Raw genomic sequence first — 24,131 nt, forward strand, 5'->3', positions numbered from 1 at the left:
TTAGTAAAGCAGTTCCATTTGCTTCCAAAGAGCACATATTCCAATTCATCCAACTAAGCCATATCTACAAATCGGTTATTAATGGTTCTGAAAGACTTAGGCCCTTATGGTTTTATACATGGCTTGACTACTAGCCAGCATTTACCATTATTTTCTCAAAAGACATCCTCTGATGACGCCGTAAGAAAGCGTCTCTATTAAAACAAAATGAAAAAAAAATCTAGCTGGTGCTAATGTTCTCTTCCAATGTTTTTCCACATTTTTTTGCAATGCAAAGTGCTAAAACTGTACCTGTTACTAACTCTGCAACCAAAAATGTGTTGTGTGTTACAGCTGCGTTATGCACACTATTCTAAACTAATAGTTAAAACAAGGGTTTGTCCAGCAGGACATGGTAACAGGATGGTAACTCAGATTGTTAACAACCAAAGCAATAATATGCTGGATTGTTGATTATTATATATATATGTATTTTGGGTATACCAAAGTCATGTATTTTTGTTTAAGGAAAGTGGTCCTCATTCTGCATTTTACGTTTGAGTTTCAAAGAAAACCGAAAGAGGAGGAATCTTTTCATTCTGCTAGATAAATATAACACACCTGAGTTACAAATCTTTAAAAACTACCCTTTGCCATTTTGTGTTTACCTTAACTGTGAGTACAGACAAGTTGTGTTAGATGCATCTTTCCCATGTACATCTCCACATAACCTCAGCAGGCACTGGGAAGCACATACTGTTCGAAACGTGCATGACCAAGAACAGAGTGTTCCACAATTGCTCCTATCTAAATGTGATCCAATGACTTTGCGCAAGCTGAATTTCTGTATGAGGACTCCAGGAACATGGACAAGAGTGCAACAAGAGTCACATAGCAGATGACTGGATTCTTCCTACCACCCGTAACACTATTAAAAAGATCCGCTCCCAGCTGCTGTAAACATTGATAATAAAAATACCAGCGCCCACTTCAAAACAGCACATAATCCAAGATTCAGACTCAATTTACACTTACCATGTGGAAAATGTATACTGGTTTAAAACTAGTAATACTTGGGGAGTTGGAGGGGAGCGGGTAGAAAGCAAAATCCATACACAAAAATGCCACACAAATGTAAGCCTGACTTTCTGAAGTCATTAACCAGGTCTAAACAGACGTCAGTTAACTGCGATATTGAAATGGGCCTGCTTCACACTCCCACTCTAACTTTTCATTACCCTTTGTACAATTTCTTCAACTTAGCATTTTCAACATGTTTACCTATCTCAACAGCTGTTTGATTGAGATGTAGTACTGATTCCTTAGCTTCAGTGAGGTATAAAAACAAAAAAGGGAAAATCTTATAAACGAAAATAGAAAAATTTGAGAATTCTTAGGTTACTTTCCCCTTTACTCAATTATACTTTTCCCTGTTCCTCCCATTTTTATGTTTTTAATGTTTTCTTTCATCCACACCAGATTTGATGCTCTACAGTTCAGCAGTATTAGACTTTCATAATAAGTACACCTTTTCTGAGCACGTAATTCATGTATTTTAAAACTTTTCCTAGATCTTCTTTGGTGACTAGGTAGACAAATTTGAACAGAATAATGTTCATATACTTTGTTTCTCAAAAATGCAGTGTTTATTTGCATTGATGTAATTGAGAAAAAACCACAACATCTATGGCAGAAACAATTCTCTGGGTGCTGAAACGAAATATTACTTCATATGATAAATTAACACAGAAATAGTCTAAATACTAAATATACATAGACTGGCTCTTCTTTGGTGAACAGACAGCAGACAGTTTGACTGCTATTCATAGCTAAAATGAAGTACTTCCTGGCTAGAGAGAATTGTGGTACTAAGTTAAAAAAAGAATTCCAGGAAAAAAGCATTTAGTAGTTTCTGGTTTATTCCAAAAATAATATATATTTGTAATTTTACAGAGCAGTGTAAGGTTGTAACTATATAATTTATCCAGGAAGATATTGCTTTCTGTACTACAGAATTATTAGTAAGTGCTTTTGCAGACAGTGAATGTTTTGGGTAGACATTACATATGATAAACAAACTTATGCATCTGTGATCCAGAAATCCTTTGCACTTTTAACAAATAACAAGCATCAACAGCAAAATTATTTGTGATCATAAAAGGAAGTATCACCCAGATAGACATATTTACAGATACTTTTACTGAAAGAACGCTCAATGAACGAAATAATGTACTGAAAAAAACTTCAAATTTCCTGGTTTGCCATGTGGTAGACTGAAAAAGCAGCAGAAAGCAGTGCAAAACCAATCACATAAAGAAATTGTGAGCTAGAAAAACAAAGTTTTGTCAGTTCAGTAACTGGAACATGACCTTGCACAGGCAGCCAAAAACTGGAGCCAGACTGTGACAAATACATGGTTTGCCAGGATGCTGCTGCTGACGTTTGGATCATTTTAAGCATGAAAGAGTCCTGGCACTACTGCAGTGCACCCTCAGTGTGCACTAATGCTGCATTAGGAAAAGTGTGTTCTTGTTTGTTTTTTTCCTTAATGCCTGCTAACACAGTGCAAAAATCACAGTATCACAGATTTCTAGGTTGGAAGAGACCTCAAGATCATCGAGTCCAACCTCCGACCTAACACTAAGTACTCCACTAAACCATATCGCTAAGCTCTACATCTAAACGTCTTTTAAAGACCTGTAGAAATGCAGAAGGTAAAATTACCTTCCATTTAACTTTGAGAGAGAAACAAAGAGATGAAGCCTGGGAAGACTTAAATGCTGTTCTTTTTCATCTAACATCATTTCTCAGCGCAATCAGTGCTCTGCACAAAGAGTGGAGGTATGGACTTCATGCAGTAATAAGTTAGCTACTCTTGTTGAACCCCAGTCAATGAAAAAACAACTGTCTTTAGAACCCATGCTTACTATGTTCCATTTTCTATTTTTCTATTTTCTCTCTTACTTGGTACTTCTCCAGCTCCCTACTGCATTTCTTAGTTTTAGTTTGCGTTCTTCAGATCACTTCTACACAACCTTTTACCCACCAAAAAGATCAGTTAACAAAGGCATGAAATGAGTCACCAACGAACTTGGATAAAATAAAATAAAATAAAATAAAATAAAATAAAATAAAATAAAATAAAATAAAATAAAATAAAATAAAATAAAATAAAATAAAATAAAATAAAATAAAATAAAAGAGCTTCAACGGAACATGCTTCCACCCTCCCTCACCTGTGTCAAGCTACCTATAAACTGACTAAATTTCAAAATTTCACACACCCAAGTAAGAATTTGCATACAAAAGACATTATAGTATTAAGGATTTTTGTTTGTTGGCTGCTGACAAGATCACAAACTTATCTTAAAAATCCAAAAGCTGAGCAAAGCTTCATGATTCTGGACATATTTTTTCAGTTCCCTGACTAGACAGCATATAAATCTGGCCCACAAAGAATTGTTCTCAGATTTAAAGCCGCTGTTTCTGGAAGCAACTTAAATAGAAGCAATCTCATACCCCTATCATCTGACATAGCAAGCACCCCTAAGCCTGCATTTGATTTAGAAGTTACACTTTAGCTTTGTTATTTTTTAATTTGATGGCTGAGTAAACGACAAAGGAGAGAAATTCTTCTCAACTTCATACCTAATGAATTAATCCTTGGCAAGACAGAGGTTTTGCTGAGATATCTACATGGTAAAGCTGTATAAAGCAAGCCTGCTATACAAAGAAGAAACCAACATCTGCACAGGGAGTTAAACCGTCTTTCCCAAATGGTGCAGGAGATACCAGAATTTATTTTTTTTCTTTTTGCAGATCTTTCTGGATGGTTTCAAGTGCTGTTATACAGGGCTCGTTTTAGTGCAAGTAGAACTATGCTAGCACTTGATATGACTTTAAGCGCAGGTATAGCTATGCAATAAAACTTTGCATTGTACTCTTAATCTAATCTTTGTTGCATTTTGTAACACCCTATTTTCTTAGAGTTAGCTTCAAGTTTTCAGCTCATTAATATTAAATTTCTACCATTTATTTCAGTTAATGCTCATCCCAGCCTTTGGCGGCTTTCTTGTTTTTCAGCCAAGTTACTTAATTAGCTGGGGAAGCACTCTGCAAACACTGCTCTCTAGTTATCACCACAAGGTCACAAGGCAGAATACTTCTTGCTGCCTGGCTTTTAATCAACAGAACTGAATCTGCTAACTCATAACACTTCTAAATCAGTTTTACCCTCTGTACTTCCGAAAGCACTTGTGGTCACGACAAAGATTGCCACAGGAAACACAATATGGTCTAGAGAGGAAGTAACGAGCAGTACCACAAGCTAATCTTATAACCGTTAACACTGAATGAACTCTAGCTCACAGGTCCTACATGAAATGCCACTGTCAAGCCACTGGAAATTCATGGCATGGAATCTTCTTCCCATGATTTCAGGTAGACTGATTGTAGCCGTGATTCTTTTCCCCCAGAATGCTAAGCTTTCAATTAACAGCAGTAAGACAATCACTTTGAAAATAACTTTTCATTTGAAAATTCTGTATCTCAGTAGATTCTGTATTGAAAATGAAAATAAAAACAACAAAAACCAAGCAAAATTATCTTTTGGATATTTTTCTGTTAGCTCTGTAAGGTTTAATTTTCACATAAAAGACAATCTTGCTTTCTACTGATGGCCACTTATTCTTCCTGTCTATACGTAAGTGATGTTTAATGTTTTCTCCAGGTGGGTCGATTTGGTGAAAAATAGGAAGAACGAGGGCTATCACAAGAAATCTTACCTTTGGCTCTCCAACCGTTTCGAGCACAGCAGCAATTCTGGTAGTTACAAAGCATGATAGAACACTGCACGTTATTTTACTCATACAATATACACATTGCTTCAAGTTTTTGGTCACTTTCAACTTTTACATTACTGATATAAAAACAGTAAAGTTTCTCACAAAGTCATAAATCATATGCTCTAGTCAAATACAGTCTATATTTTCAAATTATTTCAAATGATTATTTTTCTCTGATGTGGTCCAATATAAATTTTAGACGAAGTTCTGAATTGAATCACAGAATCACAGAATCACAGAATCGTCTAGGTTGGAAGAGACCTCCAAGGTCACCGAGTCCAACCTCAGCCCTAACACTAACAAGTCCTACACTAAACCATATCACTAAGGGCTACATCTAAACGTCTTTTAAAGACCTCCAGGGATGGCGACTCAACCACCTCCCTGGGCAGCCCATTCCAATGCCTAACAACCCTTTCAGTAAAGAAGTTCTTCCTAACATCCAACCTAAACCTCCCCTGGCGCAACTTTACCCCATTCCCCCTCGTCCTGTCACCAGGCACGTGGGAGAAGAGGCCAACCCCCACCTCTCTACAGCCTCCTTTAAGGTACCTATAGAGAGCGATGAGGTCTCCCCTGAGCCTCCTCTTCTCAAGGCTAAACAACCCCAGCTCCCTCAGCCGCTCCTCATAAGACTTGTTCTCCAGACCCCGCACCAGCTTCGTTGCCCTTCTCTGGACTCGCTCGAGCACGTCCATGTCCTTCCTGTAGCGAGGGGCCCAAAACTGAACACAGTACTCGAGGTGCGGCCTCACCAGAGCCGAGTACAGGGGGACAATCACCTCCTTAGACCTGCTGGCCACGCTGCTTCTTATGCAAGCCAGGATGCTGCTGGCCTTCTTGGCCACCTGGGCACACTGCTGGCTCATATTCAGCTGCCTATCAACCGGTACTCCCAGGTCCTTCTCTGCCAGGCAGCTTTCCAGCCACTCATCTCCCAGCCTGTAGCGCTGCTTGGGGTTGTTGTGCCCCAGGTGCAGGACCCGGCACTTGGCCTTGTTGAACTTCATACAGTTGACCTCAGCCCATCGCTCCAGCCTATCCAGATCCTCCTGCAGAGCCTTCCTTCCCTCGAGCAGATTGACACACGCACCTAACTTGGTGTCATCTGCAAACTTGCTGAGGGTGCACTCGATCCCCTCATCCAGGTCATCGATAAAGATATTAAAGAGGACCGGCCCCAGCACTGAGCCCTGGGGGACTCCACTAGTGACCGGCCTCCAACTGGATTTGGCTCCATTCACCACAAATCTTTGGCCCCGGCCATCCAGCCAGTTTTTAACCCAACAAAGCGTACGCCAGTCCAAGCCATGAGCAGCCAGTTTCTTGAGGAGAATGTTCTGGGAAACGGTGTCAAAAGCCTTACTGAGGTCAAGGTAGATCGCATCCACAGCCTTCCCCTCATCCACCAAGCGCGTCAGTTGGTCATAGAAGGAGATCAGGTTCATCAAGCAGGACCTACCTTTCATAAACCCATGCTGACTGGGCCTGATCGCCTGGTTGCCCTGAAGACTAATAACTGTTACAAGCTACATTAAAAAAATGTGGCAGCAGTGTGCAAATACCTTCCAGAAAGCAGAACTACCAGGTTGAATGCAAAAAGAGGCTAGTACACAGCAAATCACAATTTAGCTACTATTCATCCTAACTATATAGCTTACGGTCAGATGGCACCACTTTATACAGACAGATACTGATGTTAAAACAATTCACATCTACCAATTTTAATGATATTTTTAATATATCTATACTCTTCATTTAACAATGAACAATGTCAAAGATTCAAATTATGCTTGTAACAAAGAATAGAACTGGAAATCCTCTCTCTTAGTCTTTACCACACAGAGCACATCCTCATTTTCTTAAACCCAACAGACTCAAATGTGCTCTTGCAGTAGTTTCAATAAAAACAGCACTACAATGACTACATAAGCTAACATACAACACAACCAACTGAGGCAACTCTTAGCAAAATTGGAATTATAGAATTATGATTTTTAGCAAAAGTTCTGGTGACTGTTGAAACTAAATTTTACAAACTACCTTGTAGTTTCATAATATTAAATAATGGTAACCTGATTTAATCTTCACTTTCTAAATCTATTGCTGCTAGAGTTACTTCACAAATAAGATGAGTAAAAGCTGAGCTACCACATATCTGGCAAATCTCATCCATTCATTTATATTCAGGTGATCCCAGACTGCAGTGCCATTATTTCCAATGTACATCATTAAAGGCAGACAACTTTTTACAGTAATTTTCTGTATTGCTAACATCTGTTCAAAGTAGCAGTCATACTGCTGATCACCTATCTTATGCACATATTAATAAAACGTGACAAGACCTCCCTCTGCAACTCACTGTGGAGGGCGCAACACACCATGCTGCGGGGAACAAGGGCTTTGATGAGGTTGTTAAAGAAACTTTCTTCCTCCTCAACCATACTGCCCTCAGATAAAAACACTGGCTTTTGCTGTCAGTGGACAAAACAGAAGAGGCTGAATTCCCACCCATCAGCTAGAGACACAAAAGATGGGCACTGAAGCAGCTGCATTTCCCTACAGAGTAAGTCCAGCTCCTAGCTGGCATTGGCCATTTCATCTCTACTTACCATGAAACAGGACTGGACACTGGGCTGTGAGGGCTCTGAAGCTGGAGTTCTTGGTCCTCAGGCAGAAGGGATGACCAAGTATGTTGGAGAGTACATGCGAGAAGGTGGTTCAACTCCAGGCCAGAGGCCAGTATAGCCTTTGACTAAAGCCCTGGAAACTCACAGGCGTATCTGAAAACTACCTCCAAGCTTGTACCAACCAGCCTGCCATCCATGCAAAACCCACCTCTCATTAATCAAAGGATAATGACACTAGCAAACAGGCAGCCCAGGAATTCCCAAGGCCTGTCTCTGGGTTTGGGATGATATGATGTCTGGCTCTGTGTTTATAAAATCCACTTGTTAAAGTGAAACAGTCTGGAATTCTTACTGGAGCTTGCAAAAAGCAACAAAAAGTCCAAAACATATTCCAAAACACATACACAAAACCAAACACATTTTGGTCCAACTCCAAAAAAAACCAAAAAAAACCATCAGCCTCTTGCTCGTTTAAGAATGATGCGTTTCATCTATGCAAGTAACAAAGTTGAACTGGGACCTCCTAACCTCCTAGAAGGGCGCATGAAAAATGAGAAGTGGCCCTCAACAGCAACAGAAGAAAACTTTCTCTTTTTCTCTCCCTCCCATGAAAAGAATCTGGGGAGGGAGGATGATGAGATCCATCCAAACGTCACAGAAAGTTTTAGCTATTTAAAAAGCCAAAAGCAAATTTACAGTCTATAAATTGTTAGCACATGTAAGGCCATGAAAACATTTTTGGTACCCATGGATGGCAGGAAAAGGATAAAGCAAAGTTCTGGTGTGGTCCAAACTCAGAGGGGCAAAGGCACTGTGAAAATAAAACAGAGGAAACATTTATGGAATTAAGCTAAAAGATGCAAAATAAGCTCTTTTTAAAAGTATCTAGTAATCTAAGCAAACTCTATTAGCATCTAAACAACAGTCAATCCCATGACAACTGAATTAGGTTTTAAAAGGACTAAGAACACCCTCCAGTATGTTGTAGGTATACTGACTGTAAAAAGCTGGTGAATATTCTTACTGGGAGACATAGCCACAGGAAAAGACAGATTCAATTGCTTTATTCTATGCCTTGGGAAATTCAGGTATGAGCTGTAACTGAATTAAAGCTTCAAAGCAAATAGCATGGAAAGCCACTTCATATTTCAACAGTCTCCCAGGAATCATAATGGAGCCCAAGGAAGGCAAAGCTGCCCTGCTCAGAAAGGAGGTGACACCCCACCCTTCCGATTTCAATTTCAAGCAGGACCAAGCTGTCGCCCTAGCACACCCGTTCGGTGGACGTTCCTGCAGCTTTCAGCAGGGCAGCCTCCTGAGCAGCGGTCCTGCCAGAGCCAAACACCAATGCAGCAGAACGCTGGTAATAAATCTGGGCCTCTTACAAACAAAGGTGGAAAATAAATTATTTCTACAGGAACTTGGTGGAACCTGGAGGGAGGAACAAAACTCCAAACAGCCACTTACAAAATCATGCAGCAATAAAACACGCCATGCTAGTACTTACGATGGGGAGCCCACCACCTTCACACAGCACAAACGCTTCGATACAGAAACCCCCTCGCCACCCGGGCGGGACACACAGTTAGCGGAGGCACGGGGCAGGGGACTGCGGCCCGCTACCGGCGCTGTGACCAGCAGCGCTCTCCCGGAGGACACCGCCAGCTGCTGAAGGAGACGGGACGCGCCCGGGAGCACCGCGCACCGACCCGCCGGCAGCGCCGCCCGGCAGGGCACAGCCCGCGGAGCCCCCCCCGCGCGCTCCCCGGGCAGGCTCCGAGCGAGCGCCGCGCGCTGCTCAGCGCGGAGCCCTGGGGACACGCCGGGCATTTGCCCGGGCAGCGACCACGCTTCCAGAGGCGGGGAACAGCGCTGCTCCAGGGCGAGAGCGAGGCGTTCGCGGCTCTCCAGCTCAGAGCGGCTGGCAAGAGGCGGCGGGCTGCGGGCGGCGGCGCCGGAGCCGGGGCCGCACCGCTCGCAAGGCCGGGCCGGGCCGGGCCGGGCCGGGCCGGGCCGGGCCGGGCCGGGGGCACCGCGCTCGGCCGCCCCCGGGGTGCCGGGCCCCGCCGCCCCCCGCAGCCCCGCCGCAGCCCCGCCGCAGCCCCGCCGGGGGAGGGGGCGGTGCCGGGCCGGGCCCCTCCTGCCCCCGCCCCCCGGCGCCGGCAGCGCGGAGGGGAGGGGAGGGGAGGAGGAGGGAGGCTGGGCTGGGCTGGGCTGGGCCGCGCCGCGCCGCTCGCTGCAGCGCTCGGCTCCGCTCGCCGAGGAGGAGGGAGAGGAGAGGGAGCGCCGCGCCTCGCCTCGCCTCAGCCGCCCGGCCCGCGCCGCGCCGCTCGCTGCCTGCCGCCGCCCCGCTCGCTCCCGCCTCCGCCCGGCGCCGAAGATGGCCGGCTGGCAGAGCTACGTGGACAACCTGATGTGCGATGGCTGCTGCCAGGAGGCCGCCATTGTGGGGTACTGCGACGCCAAGTACGTCTGGGCAGCCACGGCCGGCGGCATCTTCCAGAGCATCACGGTGAGGGCCGCAGCGGCGCCGGGCGATGGGGCACCCGCGGGCGGTGCCGGGGACGGGGGCACCTTGCGGGGGGACGGGGGGGATCGGCGGCTGCCCCGGGCGGGGGGGGGAGGGAGGCGGCAGGCCCGCGCCGCAGAGCCGCTGAGGCGGGCCGGGCGGGCCGCGGCGCTGCGCCGCCTTTTTGTCTCCGGCCGCCCGCGGCCGCGGGGGGAAAGGCCGGGCCTCCGCGCGGGGGCGGGGGCCGGGGCCAGCGCGCGGGGGCCGCGGGAGGCGGCGGCGCGGCGGGAGAGGCCGCGCGCGGCGCGGCTTGCGTAGGGCTGCCTGCGCCTGGGCCTGGCGCTGCGGCGAGGCTTACGTGCGCGGCGTAGGCGGCGTTCGTGAATGCCCACCTCGCCGCTGGCTCCATGTTTTCCATCGCCAAGATGGCGCACTGCCATTGATTCCTCCCTCCCTCCCCTCCCCCAGCCCTGCCCGTCCTCCCCCCGCTGCGGCCCGGGCCCGGGCCCGGCTCCCGCTGCCCGTGCAGAGGCGCCGCGCGGGGCGGGCCCTGCGGCACCGCGGCCCCCTCCCCTCCTGCTCCGCGCTGCCCTGGCCCGGCCGCCCCGGGCCGCCCCGAGCCGAGCCGCCGGCCCGCGCCGCGCCCCGCTCCGCGCCGGGCCCGGCGCGGCGGTGTCGGGGCTGGGGCCGGGCCCGGCGCGGCGGTGTCGGGGCTGGGGCCGGGCCCGGCGCGGCGGTGTCGGGGCTGGGGCCGGGCCCGGCGCGGCGGTGTCGGGGCTGGGGCCGGGCCCGGCGCGGCGGTGTCGGGGCTGGGGCCGGGCCCGGCGCGGCGGTGTCGGGGCTGGGGCCGGGCCCGGCGCGGCGGTGTCGGGGCTGGGGCCGGGCCCGGCGCGGCGGTGTCGGGGCTGGGGCCGGGCCCGGCGCGGCGGTGTCGGGGCTGGGGCCGGGCCCGGCGCGGCGGGGCCGGTGCCGAGCGGGGCCGCGGCTGGGGCCGAGCGCGGCGCGGGGCGGCGGGGCCGGGCCTGCCGTGACTCTGCACTTTGCGGCGGCCGCCGCCCCGTGTCGCGGCCAGGGCCCGGCCCCCGCGGCGCCCCCCTGCCGGGCCGTTCCGTGCCCCCCTCGCGGCTGCCCCCGCCGGCCGCCCGCCTTCCTCCGCTGCGGCGCCGGCGGCGCGGGGCCGTGCCCGGCCTGGCGGAGGCCGCGGCAGCCGCTCGGCGAGGGCAGGCGCCAGCGGCCGGCACCCGACCCGGCCGCGAGGGGCGGATGGCCGGCAGGCTCTCCTGCGCTGTGCTCGGTGTCGAACCCGACTCCTGAGGGCACCGAAACGCGTTTGGTACTTAATAAGTTCAGTCGTCCAGTGCTTCCGTTAACGACACCTTGGTACCCAGCAATACTTGGGTTATGAAGTGTTTCGGGACAGCAGTTCCACCGCTTCCAGTGGCAGCAAATCAGCACAATGTATGCACCTAATAACAAAGTCTGTTCTGGAGTACTTCCTGGTGGGAACAAGGGGAAGCTTTCTATCTAATCCTCTCAACCAGAGACAGGACGCTTTTGAAATAGAGATTGGGCAGTAAGATAAAGTAGTGCTAACTCTGGACTTTTTTCTTTGACAGCCGGTAGAAATAGATATGATTGTAGGAAAAGACCGAGAGGGTTTCTTCACCAACGGTCTGACCCTTGGTGCAAAGAAGTGCTCTGTGATCAGAGATAGCCTGTATGTTGATGGTGACTGCACAATGGACATCAGGACAAAGAGTCAAGGTGGTGAGCCAACATACAACGTTGCTGTAGGCAGAGCTGGCCGAGGTAAGCAGGATTTTATTCACTCATAGATCATTCAGTTAACAGTATGAACCTGGGCATAGGCTCCGGTTACTAAGTCCAAAATATTGTATTTAATGGTTAACTAATCGGGGTGGGTGGCAGTGGTCAGGCTGATTAACTAGATTTTTGCCTAAGATTAAACACTTGTCCTGGTTCCCCCATGTGTGATCACAGTTGGGCGCTAGGCTGTGAAATGGTTGATGAGACCTCAGGCAAGAAGGACCTGGTTATTGCTGGAGTAAATTGGCCAACTATATTGCAACTAAAGTTTACAGTAGAATACCATAGGGATACATTAACGATTTATAGTGAAATAAGCTTTTACGTTGAAAATGTCTCAACCGAAAGTTTATTCTGCACAGAAGTGAATTTCTTGTATGAGCTACTTCCACTTGCCTTTTAACAAGTTCTACACTAACTCCTCTTGCACTTACTATTGAGCTCTCTGAAGTCTGTCTTTGGGGAAAAAATGCCTGTCCAATTTGGTATCAGGGAGAAACTTGCTTTATGCTAGTTTGTCTACTCCTTGTGCTGCTCACTTAAATTCCAGCAAAATATGCTACTGAGAAGGCATTATGCTCAAATGTTTAAAAAAAAAAAAAAAGTGCCTCAAAATACTGGCTACAAGCAGTATGCATTGTGTTCAGAATACCTAGCTTAGCGTTTTTTATCTTGCTGTAGAATAAATTGGTGATCACTGGACTTCTGCATATAAATTTTTTTTTTAAAAAGCAAAATTTGTCTGTAAGTTAAAGCCAGGTGACAAGTGTTTGCAGCACTTAAAAAAAACAAGCAGAGTTCTGACTCCTTGCTGCAAATTATGGAATGCTAATGAGAACGGTCTGTCTTAAGCCTTTTCTGAGCAAATTGCTATGGAGATGTACAATCACCTGTAGGTAGGCTGACTGCAGTATTTCCAATTACACTGTACCTAACTTGGGAAACAATTGTGCTTGTGAGAGTATAGTGCTTAGTGTGTCTGTGTACCTGCTAGTGACATCTGCTGGCAACTTGCAGATGGTGTGTACTGCTGAAGAGCCTTACCATGTTCTTGTTTGCAAGACAGCTGGGACACTTCATCACCAGAGTTCTGAGATTAATTGGAGTCAGCATTGAAATCTCTGTCTTTTGCAAAATGTGAAGCATGCTTTATAGTGGTATTATTGCATGACAAGTCTAAGTTCAGGTCTGACCCTATGGATTTTTTGCTAGCAATACGACAGTTATTCTGGTTCTTAGACTGGCAGTGTCCGCTGCAGACATGACTATTTATTACCTCTTGTGCTCTTCAGCATCACAGTTCTTCTATGTGTACAACTACTTTTGTCCCTGACACCACTTTTTCTCCCCCTTGTTTTTTAACATGTAGCCAGGGTTTCCTGGCTGGGTGATGGCAGATGGTGGATAGGCACTATGGTGCTTTTTTGAGGTAGTTGGTGGCTTATTTTTTATTTTTCTTAAGCGATGAACTCATGACTTACCTGAAAGGTAACCCATGCCTTCTCCCAGCCCTGTCTACATCTGTATTTTTTACAAGATTCCTGTAAAACTAGCTTAATACCAAAGTACTAAATCTTGAATTTGAGTGTGTTTATTGCACTGCCTAAAACTTGCATTATTTCCTTGTCTAACACACTCTTTTTAAAACTTTTTTCTTTTCTCTTTCAGTCTTGGTCTTTGTAATGGGCAAAGAAGGGGTCCATGGAGGCGGATTGAATAAGAAGGCATACTCAATGGCAAAATACTTGAGAGACTCTGGGTTCTAGTTGCTAGGCAGACTGTTAAGTACTAGGGGAAGATTGCTATTAAACTTTCCTGGCGGTGAGCTTTAAACCTTACATTCTGGAAACTTTATTAGCAATGCAGGGTGATGGGGTATGAACCTGTGTCTCCTTTGTATCCCTTTGTTGGTGGGGAAAGGTGTTATTTTTTTTTCTTTAATTCTGTTCATTTCTGTTTTGTTTCCTTGTGTACTCCAGCATTGGTTATAGTCATGGGAAAGGAAGGTGTCCATGGAGGGACACTCAACAAGAAAGCATATGAACTGGCTTTATACCTGAGGAGGTCTGACGTCTAAGCAGCCTCTCCCCATCCAGCTAGCAACTGTCTTCATCACCACCCAGTTGTGTTCAGTGCTACCAGACTGTAGATGGTAGTTTGTGTTTTTTATTTACCCATTTTCTAGTGTCATAATTCCAGTTACCCTTTGTTCATTTGTATGTTAACCACTGTGTGTAACCAAGTCCCATATCTGGCACCATTACTGCACCACAAAGATGATATGCATGATACCTTGAAAAACTATTGGGAGGGGAATATGCCAAGTGTAGGCTTTGCTTTGTCTTAGCAATTAGTGTGTATTGACAACTAAAACAACTTAAATACTAAACAAGGTGCCGATTGTACAATCTAATTTGATCGATGCCTCTTCAGCACTTTGAGCAATTACACAGCTCACTAGTCTTCCTTTCATAGAGCATGGTTGGGAGGAAAAAGTGCATGCATATCTTTATTTCTGTCCCTCTCCCCTCTTGTGTTTTTGTTTTTTTAATCCACATACGTTTGCTTACACCTATTTTTATAGTGCCTGGTTTGTTTAACCAATTTGCCACTCAAAAGCTATTAATGTTAAATCAGTTTTGTTGTTGCACTTCACTGTAGGTTTAAGTCTCCCACTTTTTCTTCATGATGTCTGAAGCTTGTACTGCTTAATAAGTGCAATGGCAAAACTATCAAAGGGTACAGATGCACTTCCTCCCATGACCTTACAACCACCATCCCGAATGAATCCCCAGGGACATTCCATCTTTGCAATAGTTCAGGCACTTTTTTTTTTTTTTGCCAGCTCCTGTTCTGTAGTTGAATTGTAAAAGGCTGCCATTATGGACATTAGATATCCCAACATAACCATCTGGAGTGTGTCTGGTTTCAGTTTTTCATAGGACCAATTTTAATTTGCAGCTTGGGTTTTTTTTTTTTTTTTTTAAATTAAACTGCAATGTCATTGTGGAAAACTGCCACCTTCAGCTATTCTGGGAGCGCTGACTGACTCCAGTCTTTCTGCCAGATTACTTACTGGTTAAAGAGTTCCGCTGCTCTGAAGCCATTATTCAGATGAAGGTTGGTAGTTTGAAAGCTAACCTGTCAAAATGATGCCATTTCAAATTTAAAATCTTCATTTGGCCTGTCACACCCTTGCTGCAGAAATCATGGAGTGAACTGCCTTGTGCACCAGTCATTTGAAATGTCTGTAACCAAACTCTCAGTTCAGGCACGGTACTAACTTGTATGTCCATTTAAAGAGAACTGCAGAACTCTGTATACAAAAGAATAAATGGGAGATGGTATTGGTTGGAATAACTGACTTGGCTGTCTTGTGATGAATTTTTTAATATGTATTCTGTGCCATACTATTGTTTAAAAAAAATGAACTGTTGCTATTGTGAGATGGATTTTAACTGACTACAAGGGTTTCTTTTGAATGGCACTACTTTAGGGACATTCTAGTATTTGCTTCTATTGTTGGGCCTTGTGGATAATGTACAGATTTAAACAAATTCTTGTTGCTGATTTGTCCATTTCTTTCCCTGCACTTTGTTACATCTGGGATACAGTCTAACTCATCTGATTTAATATGCATTTCAAAAAATGCCATAACTATTAAAAACACCTTGTTTACAGACAGATGAAATAAATTTATTCCAACCAAACAAAATAAGACTGTTTGTAATTTCTTTTTTCCCCCACAGCTCTCCTCTGAAGCCCTTCCTTGTTGCATGGCTGACTACTCTAATAGTTGACCCAAGTGCAGTTGTAAGTTTTGTGAAATAGTAATAGTATGGTAATACCACTCTAGTTAAAGGACAAAATTCTAAGCCTTTATAAAAGGCCTTTGAGGTAGATATACCTAAATTAAGAGATGATTTCTTTTGGCTACCTCTGCGTTTACCAGCGTAAAGGGGGAGTGCATTCCCACCTGCTTTACAGCATTTCCCATACTATGAAAATGTAGAAAACACTAAAAAACGGAAAACAGAAGCAAGAGGAGACCTCTGCCACACAATCTATTCAGTAGGATAAGAGCTTGCTCCCCTCTGGTAGGGAAGAGGTTTAAGGTCTGCCAGCTAAACAGCATCTCTGAGGCTTCCGGTGTGTCTGCTACCAAAGCACTCTGAAACCTTGAGTCACATGAAAGCAGTGTGCCTTTTAAGATCTGACGGTAAACAATGGGTGTTTGAAGGGGGGGGGGGGGGGGGGGAAAGAAAAGCCCAGACCTTAGAGGTTAATCTTCAGCTAAGGTGATGTTTTTCTTCTCAGTCCTGACTGCCAGTTGCTTGCTGCTTGGATGTTACCACCAAAATGCCATTGTTCTCCCCTATCTTCCCCTTCATCTTAATCTTCAGTGTAACTGTTGCACCCGCTCTTGCTCCTAGCTCCCCCTCTAACTGAAGCCTTCACATATGCAATATATATCGCCTCTGGCTGCTTGAGCGGCTTAGGGTCTGAGCTGTACCTTCCACCTTTAACTTCTATTATAGTGCTATAATTGAAACAGACTAGAACAAGCCCACAGCCCAGAACAAGTTTACTTTTGGTAGTTTCTAATACAGAGGATGCAAACCTCTCACTTTTCCAGTAAAATTGTTATATCAGAATGTGTGTTTTGCTCTGTATCTAAATTTTGCCTAAACCAAACTTAACATTGCACTTACATGCTGATTGCAGGATTTTTATTTTTGGTTGTTTGAAGTTTTTCAATAATGAGGCTATCATGTCAGGAATTCACTGTAATGGCACCTCAGAGGAAGGAATAACATTAGCAGCACATACTGAGTACTTCGCCTCCCATTCCTTATTCAGCCTAACATGGTTTCTTTATGATCAATCCCCGTTCTGAGCACGTGTCCAGAGGAGGCATCTACATTGTCCCCTAGCTATAGCTACTACTTCTTGTGAGAAATAAGTGTTGCTCAAACTACCTTCCCAAATGCTGTTCAATTTCCACAGCAAAATGGTGTCTGCACATATTATTTAACAGGATCTACCTAAAGTATATTTCTTGAGTAGCCTGAATGCTCATTGAATTTGACTCTATTACATTTAATCCCTCTACTAATTTCCAGATTATATACAACTTAAAAACCACTTAAATTCCCCAGTGCTAAGAGCTTAATTTCTGACATAGGATCATTCCGCATTCAAGGTTGTGGTTTTTTTTTTCCTCCTTGCAGAAAGGTACTAACAGAGATACAATAAAATACTTTATCAGTTTAATTCTATTGACACAGCAAAGTCACATGCACAGCAATGTACTTATTGCCCTTCTCTTGGTGATTAGCAGCGTTACACTGTTCAGGGTCTAATCTGCCAGTTAATGTTCTGTAATATAGTACTACTGCTCCAGCCAGTTCTGAGGTAACAGTTTATTAGGTTGTACCACTACTAACAATTCACTCGGGAAAATTAATGCAGAGAAGAGGCAGAATTGCTTTAAAGTTGGGGTGGGTCGGTGTTTTTAAGGGTAGTTCTAAAGTTGTTCTCTCTCTTCCCAAACTCAGGAAGGAAGATAATTCACTACTGACTGAATTGCTTCGCTATTTTAAGGTTCACTTCTCCCTGCTCTATCCCCAGTTTCGTATGCCCCTGTATGGCACACGCTGGCAGATGAGGGAGAGCTGAATTTATGTGCAGACTACCAGGACTTTACAAGATTGTAATGCTGACTTCCAGGCCATTCTAATTAGTCCCTTACTTTCTCTGAAATCACACTTCTGAAGTTAAATGCCAGTGTGTTCACTTTCTCCATCCTAATCATTCACAGACAGGTTTCAATTATACCAGCCACTAGGACTTAGCCTTTTAGATGGTCATTATATTGATTTCTCACTAAATTCATTTTTATAATGAATGCTACTTAGAATTCTGTTAGATGTTTCTTGCCTCTACTGAATTTAACTGTTTACAGAATGAATTGCATTTTGTTTTAATACTCTGTTCTATTATTTTACACGTAGCTGTCCCATTATTACTGTTCATTCAAACATTGCCCTGGAGTTCTTACAGTATTATGTACTGGTTTGTTTTGCTCATTAAATCTTTTCTCCATTCCTTGGTGACCTGTTAAGAAAAATGCTTGTCAGACTTGTCACTTTTTCCTGTACTCTTCCCACCTCTCAGCAAATGAGCACTTATCTTTCCTTTCAAGGGTAAGTTTTAATTCCTGTCTTTTGGCGTCTTTTCAGAGTAGTTTATTCTCCTTATGTAGTGAAAGGTTTGGTTCAAACTTATAAGAAGCTATTTATACTGGTCATACAAATAATTACATTTTGTGATAACAGTCAATGATGCTATGCTATTTTATGTAGACATACACCTCAAAGGACTCATGGAATACTTTAAATTCAGACACTAGTTATAGCTATTTACTAGAAACTTTTCAGCTAGGTAACCAAGCATGAACCTCTTTCAAGTACCAGTGTGCTATTTGGAACATAGCTAGAGACTGAAGTTGGATTGATGGGCTTATAATAGAGGGGGAAAAAAAATTTAAAAAGCAACTGGTAGTCAGCTGCTTGTGGCAAGGTGAGGAAACAATGCGCCTTCACATGATAAACTAGAAGGTCATAGTCCAAAGAAAAATCCATATTTATCTTTTCCTGTAGGTTTGTGAAGACATTGCCTTTTGGGACAGAAGATTTATCCAGCAAGTGTTAATGAAATATACAAGTTATACTCAGAAATGCAGAGATTCCTTTAATGAAGTGCTGTTCTTTTCATTCACATCCTCACTGGCAATGGCAACAGATGAGTAAACTACCTGTGGTGCAAGGCAGGAGGAGGGGCGTGGGGGAGAAATGCCATCTCAGTGTTTACTACCAAGGCCTGCTGAAATGAAATTTACATTAATAGCATTAGGAAATTGGACAATTTTTTGAAACATACAGTAGGTTTGGGATGGAAACAGAGTATCACTTTTTGCCTGCGTTTTCTCTGTATAGGATGGCGCGTGGCACGTGAGAAACTGAAGTCTCCTTTCACTTTTTGTCATTGCAGCAAATACTACACTCAGTGTTAGATGTAGCATATGTTAAAAAGTTGACTTCTGTTCATGGTTCTGGGTCACCTAAAATGCAATTATGAATAAACACATGCACTCATTACATATTAACAGCAGGAACCTATTTTAAGAAAAATCTTACAGCTTAGGTTTTCATATTTGGTCTTAACTAGACATATGCCATTTGAGGTGGAATTTTACACAGCAAAATCTCATACATTGTGTTTACCCCATGGATTGCTGTTGGCAGTGGTTTGTATATTAATCATTATTCTTCAATATCCTTTTACCGTGCCGCATTCTGAAAATGAAACCCCCTTTGCTGTTCACCAGTCCAAGAGAATTGATTTCCACTAGCAGGTGTAAGGAAGGAGGGTATGTAGCTGCACTGCACGTTAGGTCAGAAATAACAAATGGAAACACCTCACCTGTAATCTCCTCAGCCCAGGATTTGGCACTTTCTGACTTTCAGAACACAAACACTTAGTCTTCAGCTGTAAAGGTGTTGGCACAGCAGGCAGGAAAAATTAATAGTACTCTGGTCTTATTTCCCCCACACATTTTACATGTACAGACCTGGACTGTTTCAAGCTTCTCATCAAACTAAATGAACAAAAATTGTTTTCGATGTAGCTTAGTCCCACTGCATAGTGTTGATCAGTATAAAATTTGTACTGCGATACATAGTACGATATAGGTATATGATACTAAGGGATGTTCACAATTCCATGTTCTGGATCTTTAAAAATACTTTAACCTTACATGGTAATACATGTATAAGTACACAATGAATGTAAGGTGTAAGTTAAATAAAATCCTTTTGATACGTAAAGTGGAAAACATTTATTAACATTCTTTCAAGCTTTCCTTATTCAAGGCCATATAAAAAAAGTCTCTGCATTTTGATTATACATGTGCTGTTACTTTCTACATAGTTACAGAGGTATTATATATAATTTACTTTTTTCATGATACACTGGTAAGTACTGAGTTCTGTTTAATAGTTATAAGCACTTGTTTTCAAATCAGGTATTTGAAAGGAACAATTTTTCTATATACATAGTTTAGCAGATTAATGTAGCATAAAATGCTCTTTAGTAAGAGGTATATGAGTTGAGGATCAATAGAATACATACCTAAAATTCTATGTGGAACAAAACCTTCCCTGTTTTAGTCACCCTCTCCCCAACTCCCACATCATCACTGAAAACCAGACTATATCGTAGCAAACAAAGCTAAATTAACATATTACGGATGAATCTTACCTTGTGAACCACTTAAAACTAAACATATATATATTCTAAGTTTCCTTATCCTAGGAACTGCTCAAGAGGACTGCTTAAACTCAACTAGAGTGGCAAACTCCAAAGGATTATTTGGAATCAGTGCTTTGAGATAAAAGTGGAATTTCTTCTGCTTCGTTTTGATACATCAACATATAGAATATTGATCTGTTCTACCTTTTTTTTTTTTTCAGTAGCGGTGACAGCTTTTAGGCAAACTCTATACAAACATGCAAATACATTTTTTGTTGGGCTTCAGGGTTAACACATACCATACACATAATAAATATTGCTATCGGTATGACCCAGCTGCAGCTACAAAAAGGATGAAAATTATTTCCAGCTAAATCCCATTTCAACAGACACTGACATTTAAAGTACTCTGTGTAATATTTCTAGTTATATAAACTATTAACATTATTCATTAGTATTGTCAAGTCCAGTTAAACTGTTTGTTTTAAGAACACGTGACTGAATACCTGAATCAAAAATAAATCTATTTGTAATGATTAAACAATAGTACTACAATATGAACCGCTATTGAAGAAACCAGATGGATTACAAATTAAAATATATTACCTACATAAATGTTTGTAAAGTATGACCTTAAGAACTCTTTTGTTCATACACTATTAATTAATAGTAGTCTCAAACGATATTTGTCACTCTATAATCCCTTTCATCATTGGGCTGTAGTTGAACTACTATACTTTCTTCATTTATTCCATTTTCTGCATCACTGCTATCAATATTGTCATTGTCATCTTCCTCATATTCTGAGGACTCTGTCATGTTCTGATGGGAGTGAGATTCTGACAAAGCCCCAAAGGACTGAGTACTAACTGAGGCTAATGGTCTAAGCAAGGGGGTATTTTCAGATACTTCGTTTTCTTCTTGACTACTGTCTGTTTCAGAGTCAGAGTCTCCCTGAGAAGGGACCACTTTCTGCTTACAAACAGGACATGTTTTTTTTGTTTTTGTCAGCCATGGGTCCACACACTTGCAGTGATATGCTGTTAGAAAACAAAATACAAGTACATTATTATCTAAGGAAAAAGGACAATAAAACCTGCTAAATTGTATTTATATTGAGTAAAACAGAAACATTTTAGAATTTAACTCATACTGAGAATTTTACTTAAAAGTTTGTTGGCATGTAGACTGTATATCCTTATGTACAAAACACCTAATAGATTAGGATCTAGGACCTAATTATGGACCATTAACATTATGACAAATAATGCAGTAAATACCCATTTCCTCTATTGAATCAATCTGAGAGCAGCCCTGCAATGGGCCACATTTGATAAAATCATCAACATTGGCTTCCAAGTGCAGTCAAGGCAATGATTTGTATAGCTTCAGGCTACAGGACAGACTATAACCATTCATCCACATTGTCTATGTCACTAGTAATCAACTAAATTAAGTTTTATGGTTTAATTGTCTTGGAGAAAGTAAAAGCTTAGTTTTATGTAAAAGGGAACTCTGAAATGTACTTCCCTATTAAAAACAGACATTTAGGGGACAGTGTCAAGCCCAGATTTTTTTTTTTCCACATGCATATCCAAAGAAAAATGCAGAGTGGTAATGCTAGCCTTTTTTCCTTTTAAAAAGAAAAAAAAAGTTTGCTCTTTTCCTAATTTGTGTATGTGCTCAGGGATATTAGCAAATGAAAAATTTTATAGATTTGTCAATAAACATTCAACTGCGATTTCTAGGCGTGGTGTTTTAGATAGCTATTTTAATGCAAATACCATACCTAAAATACAGCTGCTTACCATGAGAACATGGAAGGATTCTGAGCTTGTCTCCATCCTCATATTCGTCCAGACAAATGGCACATACATCATATTCATCTCCTACAGCACATAATTGAGAATATGTTTAACTTTAAAAGATTTGCAACAGACAAACATATGCATATAGGTTCTCTGTTAGTTTCATGGGCTGAAGAAACTACTGGTCTTTCCTGACCTTGCAATGGGCAGGTTCTTTGAAGCTATATTGTTGACTTTACTGTATTTCTTTCCTTATACAGACTATATTCACTTTCCACTCAGGTTAATAAAAAAAATATTCAACTGTGCGAAGTGCTATTTTTGTAATATTCTCTCATTCTTATTAAAAAAGACACAGTTGTAAAGCATCCACTTTTAGACCAGTTAAAAAAAAAAAAAGTTTTCTCAGTAAGGACTATGCTGAACTTCTCAAATACAGAGGCCGTGAAACTATCTGACACCGTCTTGGCTAACTGCAACATTTTCCTAGTTCTTGCCATGGACTTGTACTCAAGGCCTACCCCATCCCAACATCTGGGTCCCATCTTTCAATTGCACAGTAGATCTGAACAGGTCCTCTGCGCAACTGCTTCATCTGCATCCACCGGATTCCATCAGGTGCAGTCCAGCTGCTACATTTCCCCAACAAGTTACTAGAGAAATTAACTAACACGCTGATTCTTGCTCTCATCCTGGCTTGGCGCAGGAAGACAAGCCCTCACAGTAGCAAAGACCAGAACTGCCAGCCCTCCCCAGTGCTCTGAGACTCATACGGTTTCTCTGTGCATCTTGGAGCCTCTACTACTTTCCAAATTAGTTAATTAGTTTCCAAGTTATTTTCACCTCCATGACTACTTCCCTCTCAAAGAACATAAGATTTTACATAATAAGATGTAAAGTACAACATAAGATAAAATATCTTGCTTAAATAAACTCTGCAAGTGGAACGTCTTCAGTAAGCAAAATTCTCTTTTACTTGACAAAACTACAGTATTTTCAGAAACAGAATTATCCATCCAGATACATTCCATATAGTTGTACACTTACAAACAATTTAAAATGAAAGAGAAAAAACACCAGAAAAAACTGCCAAGACTCTAGCAGACCTTAGGACTTGTTTTGTCTATTAAACCTACACTGTACTATGCAGTTAGGCAGATGGGTCAGTAATGAACAGTAATTAGATCAGTTATAATCCCATTTCCAGGAGAAAAAAAAAATCAGCTTAGGAATAACTAGTAAACTGCAGAACCATGCATACTCTGGAGCAGATTTTTAAAAGATTTAAATATTTTTAAATACAACTACTATCCATTATTTCTCAATCGTATGCATCAACCTCCATATAAATGTATATACATAAAAATTCAATATCCATCATACTTAAAAATGTCTTTGCTTAAAATTATATGTACTCCTACAGCCTGTTATTTGTCACACATGGGGCTTCCCCCACGCCCCATATACATATACATGTATACGACTTTGGGCAGCTGACTGCCTGTAATTAAGTTCATTTCATATTTAAGCGCTTAACCAAACAGCTCCACTAAGTCTCATAGACATAGCAACTCCAAAATTCTGGATACTTTATCACACATTTAGGATCCTAACCTTTGACACTGAATGTAGGAAAACTAACTTCATGAGTTTTTAATTTCTTAATAATGTGATTACATATCTCTTTCTTTTCCAGCAGTCTATCTTCTTACAATACCAAACTTACAATACCTTCTATTCTGCAGGTGTGAATGGTTACACTGCCATTTCATTGCTGGTAAGATCTAAAATCTTTTCATTCTTGGCCTAAATTTCATTTTAGTATAAAGTTAAAGTAGTTTGGAAATAATATATTTCTGAAAATAAGTTGTATTCTACAATACATACCAACTCACAACATTTCTAACCGATATTATTTCTAAACTATTATTCTTCAGAGTATTCAGGTTTCTTAATGATGAAATTATAGGAATATTACATGGATTTCTTTTTTTTTCCTAGGTTCGTTTTTGTTATAAAAACCTCACAAAGGGTATCAACTCCCATTAACTTTTATATGGCCAAAACGTAGTCCTTTTGGTCAGGAAGAACCACAACAATTGCCGCAAAACACCTTCAGTGTAAACAACAGATTTTGGACACAGCATGCATTGCATTCTGTGGGATTACACAAAGGTGAGAGGTTTGTTGATTAGAACTGCACAAAAGCTATTTCACAAAT

The 24,131-nt window shown here is 42.7% G+C and overlaps 2 protein-coding genes and 1 long non-coding RNA gene across 12 annotated transcripts in view; 1 reads left to right on the forward strand and 2 right to left on the reverse strand.

Moving 5' to 3' along the window:
* The window catches only part of LOC310904173, a 65,419-nt gene extending 55,877 nt beyond the window's left edge, over positions 1-9,542 (reverse strand). For 4 of the 5 annotated variants that reach the window (XR_014588097.1, XR_014588098.1, XR_014588099.1 and 1 more), the window contains exons 1-2: positions 8,961-9,518; positions 7,436-8,264 (exon numbers count right to left, since the gene is read on the reverse strand). This is a non-coding gene — a long non-coding RNA (uncharacterized lncRNA). Of the gene's footprint in view, positions 1-7,435; positions 8,265-8,960 lie in introns of all 5 variants that reach the window. The other variant, XR_014588096.1, reaches the window with a different exon arrangement.
* Positions 9,543-9,618: 76 nt separating this feature from the next.
* Positions 9,619-15,504, forward strand: PFN2 (profilin 2). Of its 2 annotated transcripts, none has more exons than XM_083848960.1 (3): positions 9,619-9,965; positions 11,579-11,771; positions 13,458-15,504. In XM_083848960.1, the coding sequence occupies exons 1-3, from the start codon at positions 9,834-9,836 to the stop codon at positions 13,553-13,555; spliced, it is 423 nt and encodes a 140-aa protein (XP_083705086.1). In that variant the 5' UTR covers positions 9,619-9,833; the 3' UTR covers positions 13,556-15,504. The 2 variants fall into 2 exon arrangements, with proteins under 2 accessions (XP_083705086.1, XP_083705085.1); XM_083848959.1 differs by having other exon boundaries at positions 9,624-9,965; positions 13,769-15,504.
* Positions 15,505-19,664: 4,160 nt separating this feature from the next.
* Positions 19,665-24,131, reverse strand: part of RNF13 (ring finger protein 13) — a 33,980-nt gene continuing 29,513 nt past the window's right edge. For all 5 annotated transcript variants that reach the window (XM_083848956.1, XM_083848955.1, XM_083848953.1 and 2 more), the window contains exons 9-10: positions 21,911-21,991; positions 19,665-21,142 (exon numbers count right to left, since the gene is read on the reverse strand). In XM_083848956.1, coding sequence (XP_083705082.1) covers positions 20,778-21,142; positions 21,911-21,991 — 446 coding nt within the window. In that variant the 3' untranslated portion in view covers positions 19,665-20,777. The remainder of the gene's footprint in view (positions 21,143-21,910; positions 21,992-24,131) is intronic.

Source organism: Anser anser (assembly GCF_964211835.1).
Source record: "Anser anser genome assembly, chromosome: 9".
Classification (NCBI taxonomy): Eukaryota; Metazoa; Chordata; class Aves; order Anseriformes; family Anatidae; genus Anser; species Anser anser.

What these genes read in the sequence shown, in the direction of transcription:
- PFN2 (XM_083848960.1), top strand. Translation starts at nt 9,834, where the DNA reads ATGGCCGGCTGGCAGAGCTACGTGGACAACCTGATGTGCGATGGCTGC. An exon ending in GCATCTTCCAGAGCATCACG is followed by an intron (nt 9,966 to 11,578) that starts GTGAGGGCCGCA and finishes TTTCTTTGACAG; the next exon opens with CCGGTAGAAATAGATATGAT. An exon ending in TGTAGGCAGAGCTGGCCGAG is followed by an intron (nt 11,772 to 13,457) that starts GTAAGCAGGATT and finishes TTTCTCTTTCAG; the next exon opens with TCTTGGTCTTTGTAATGGGC.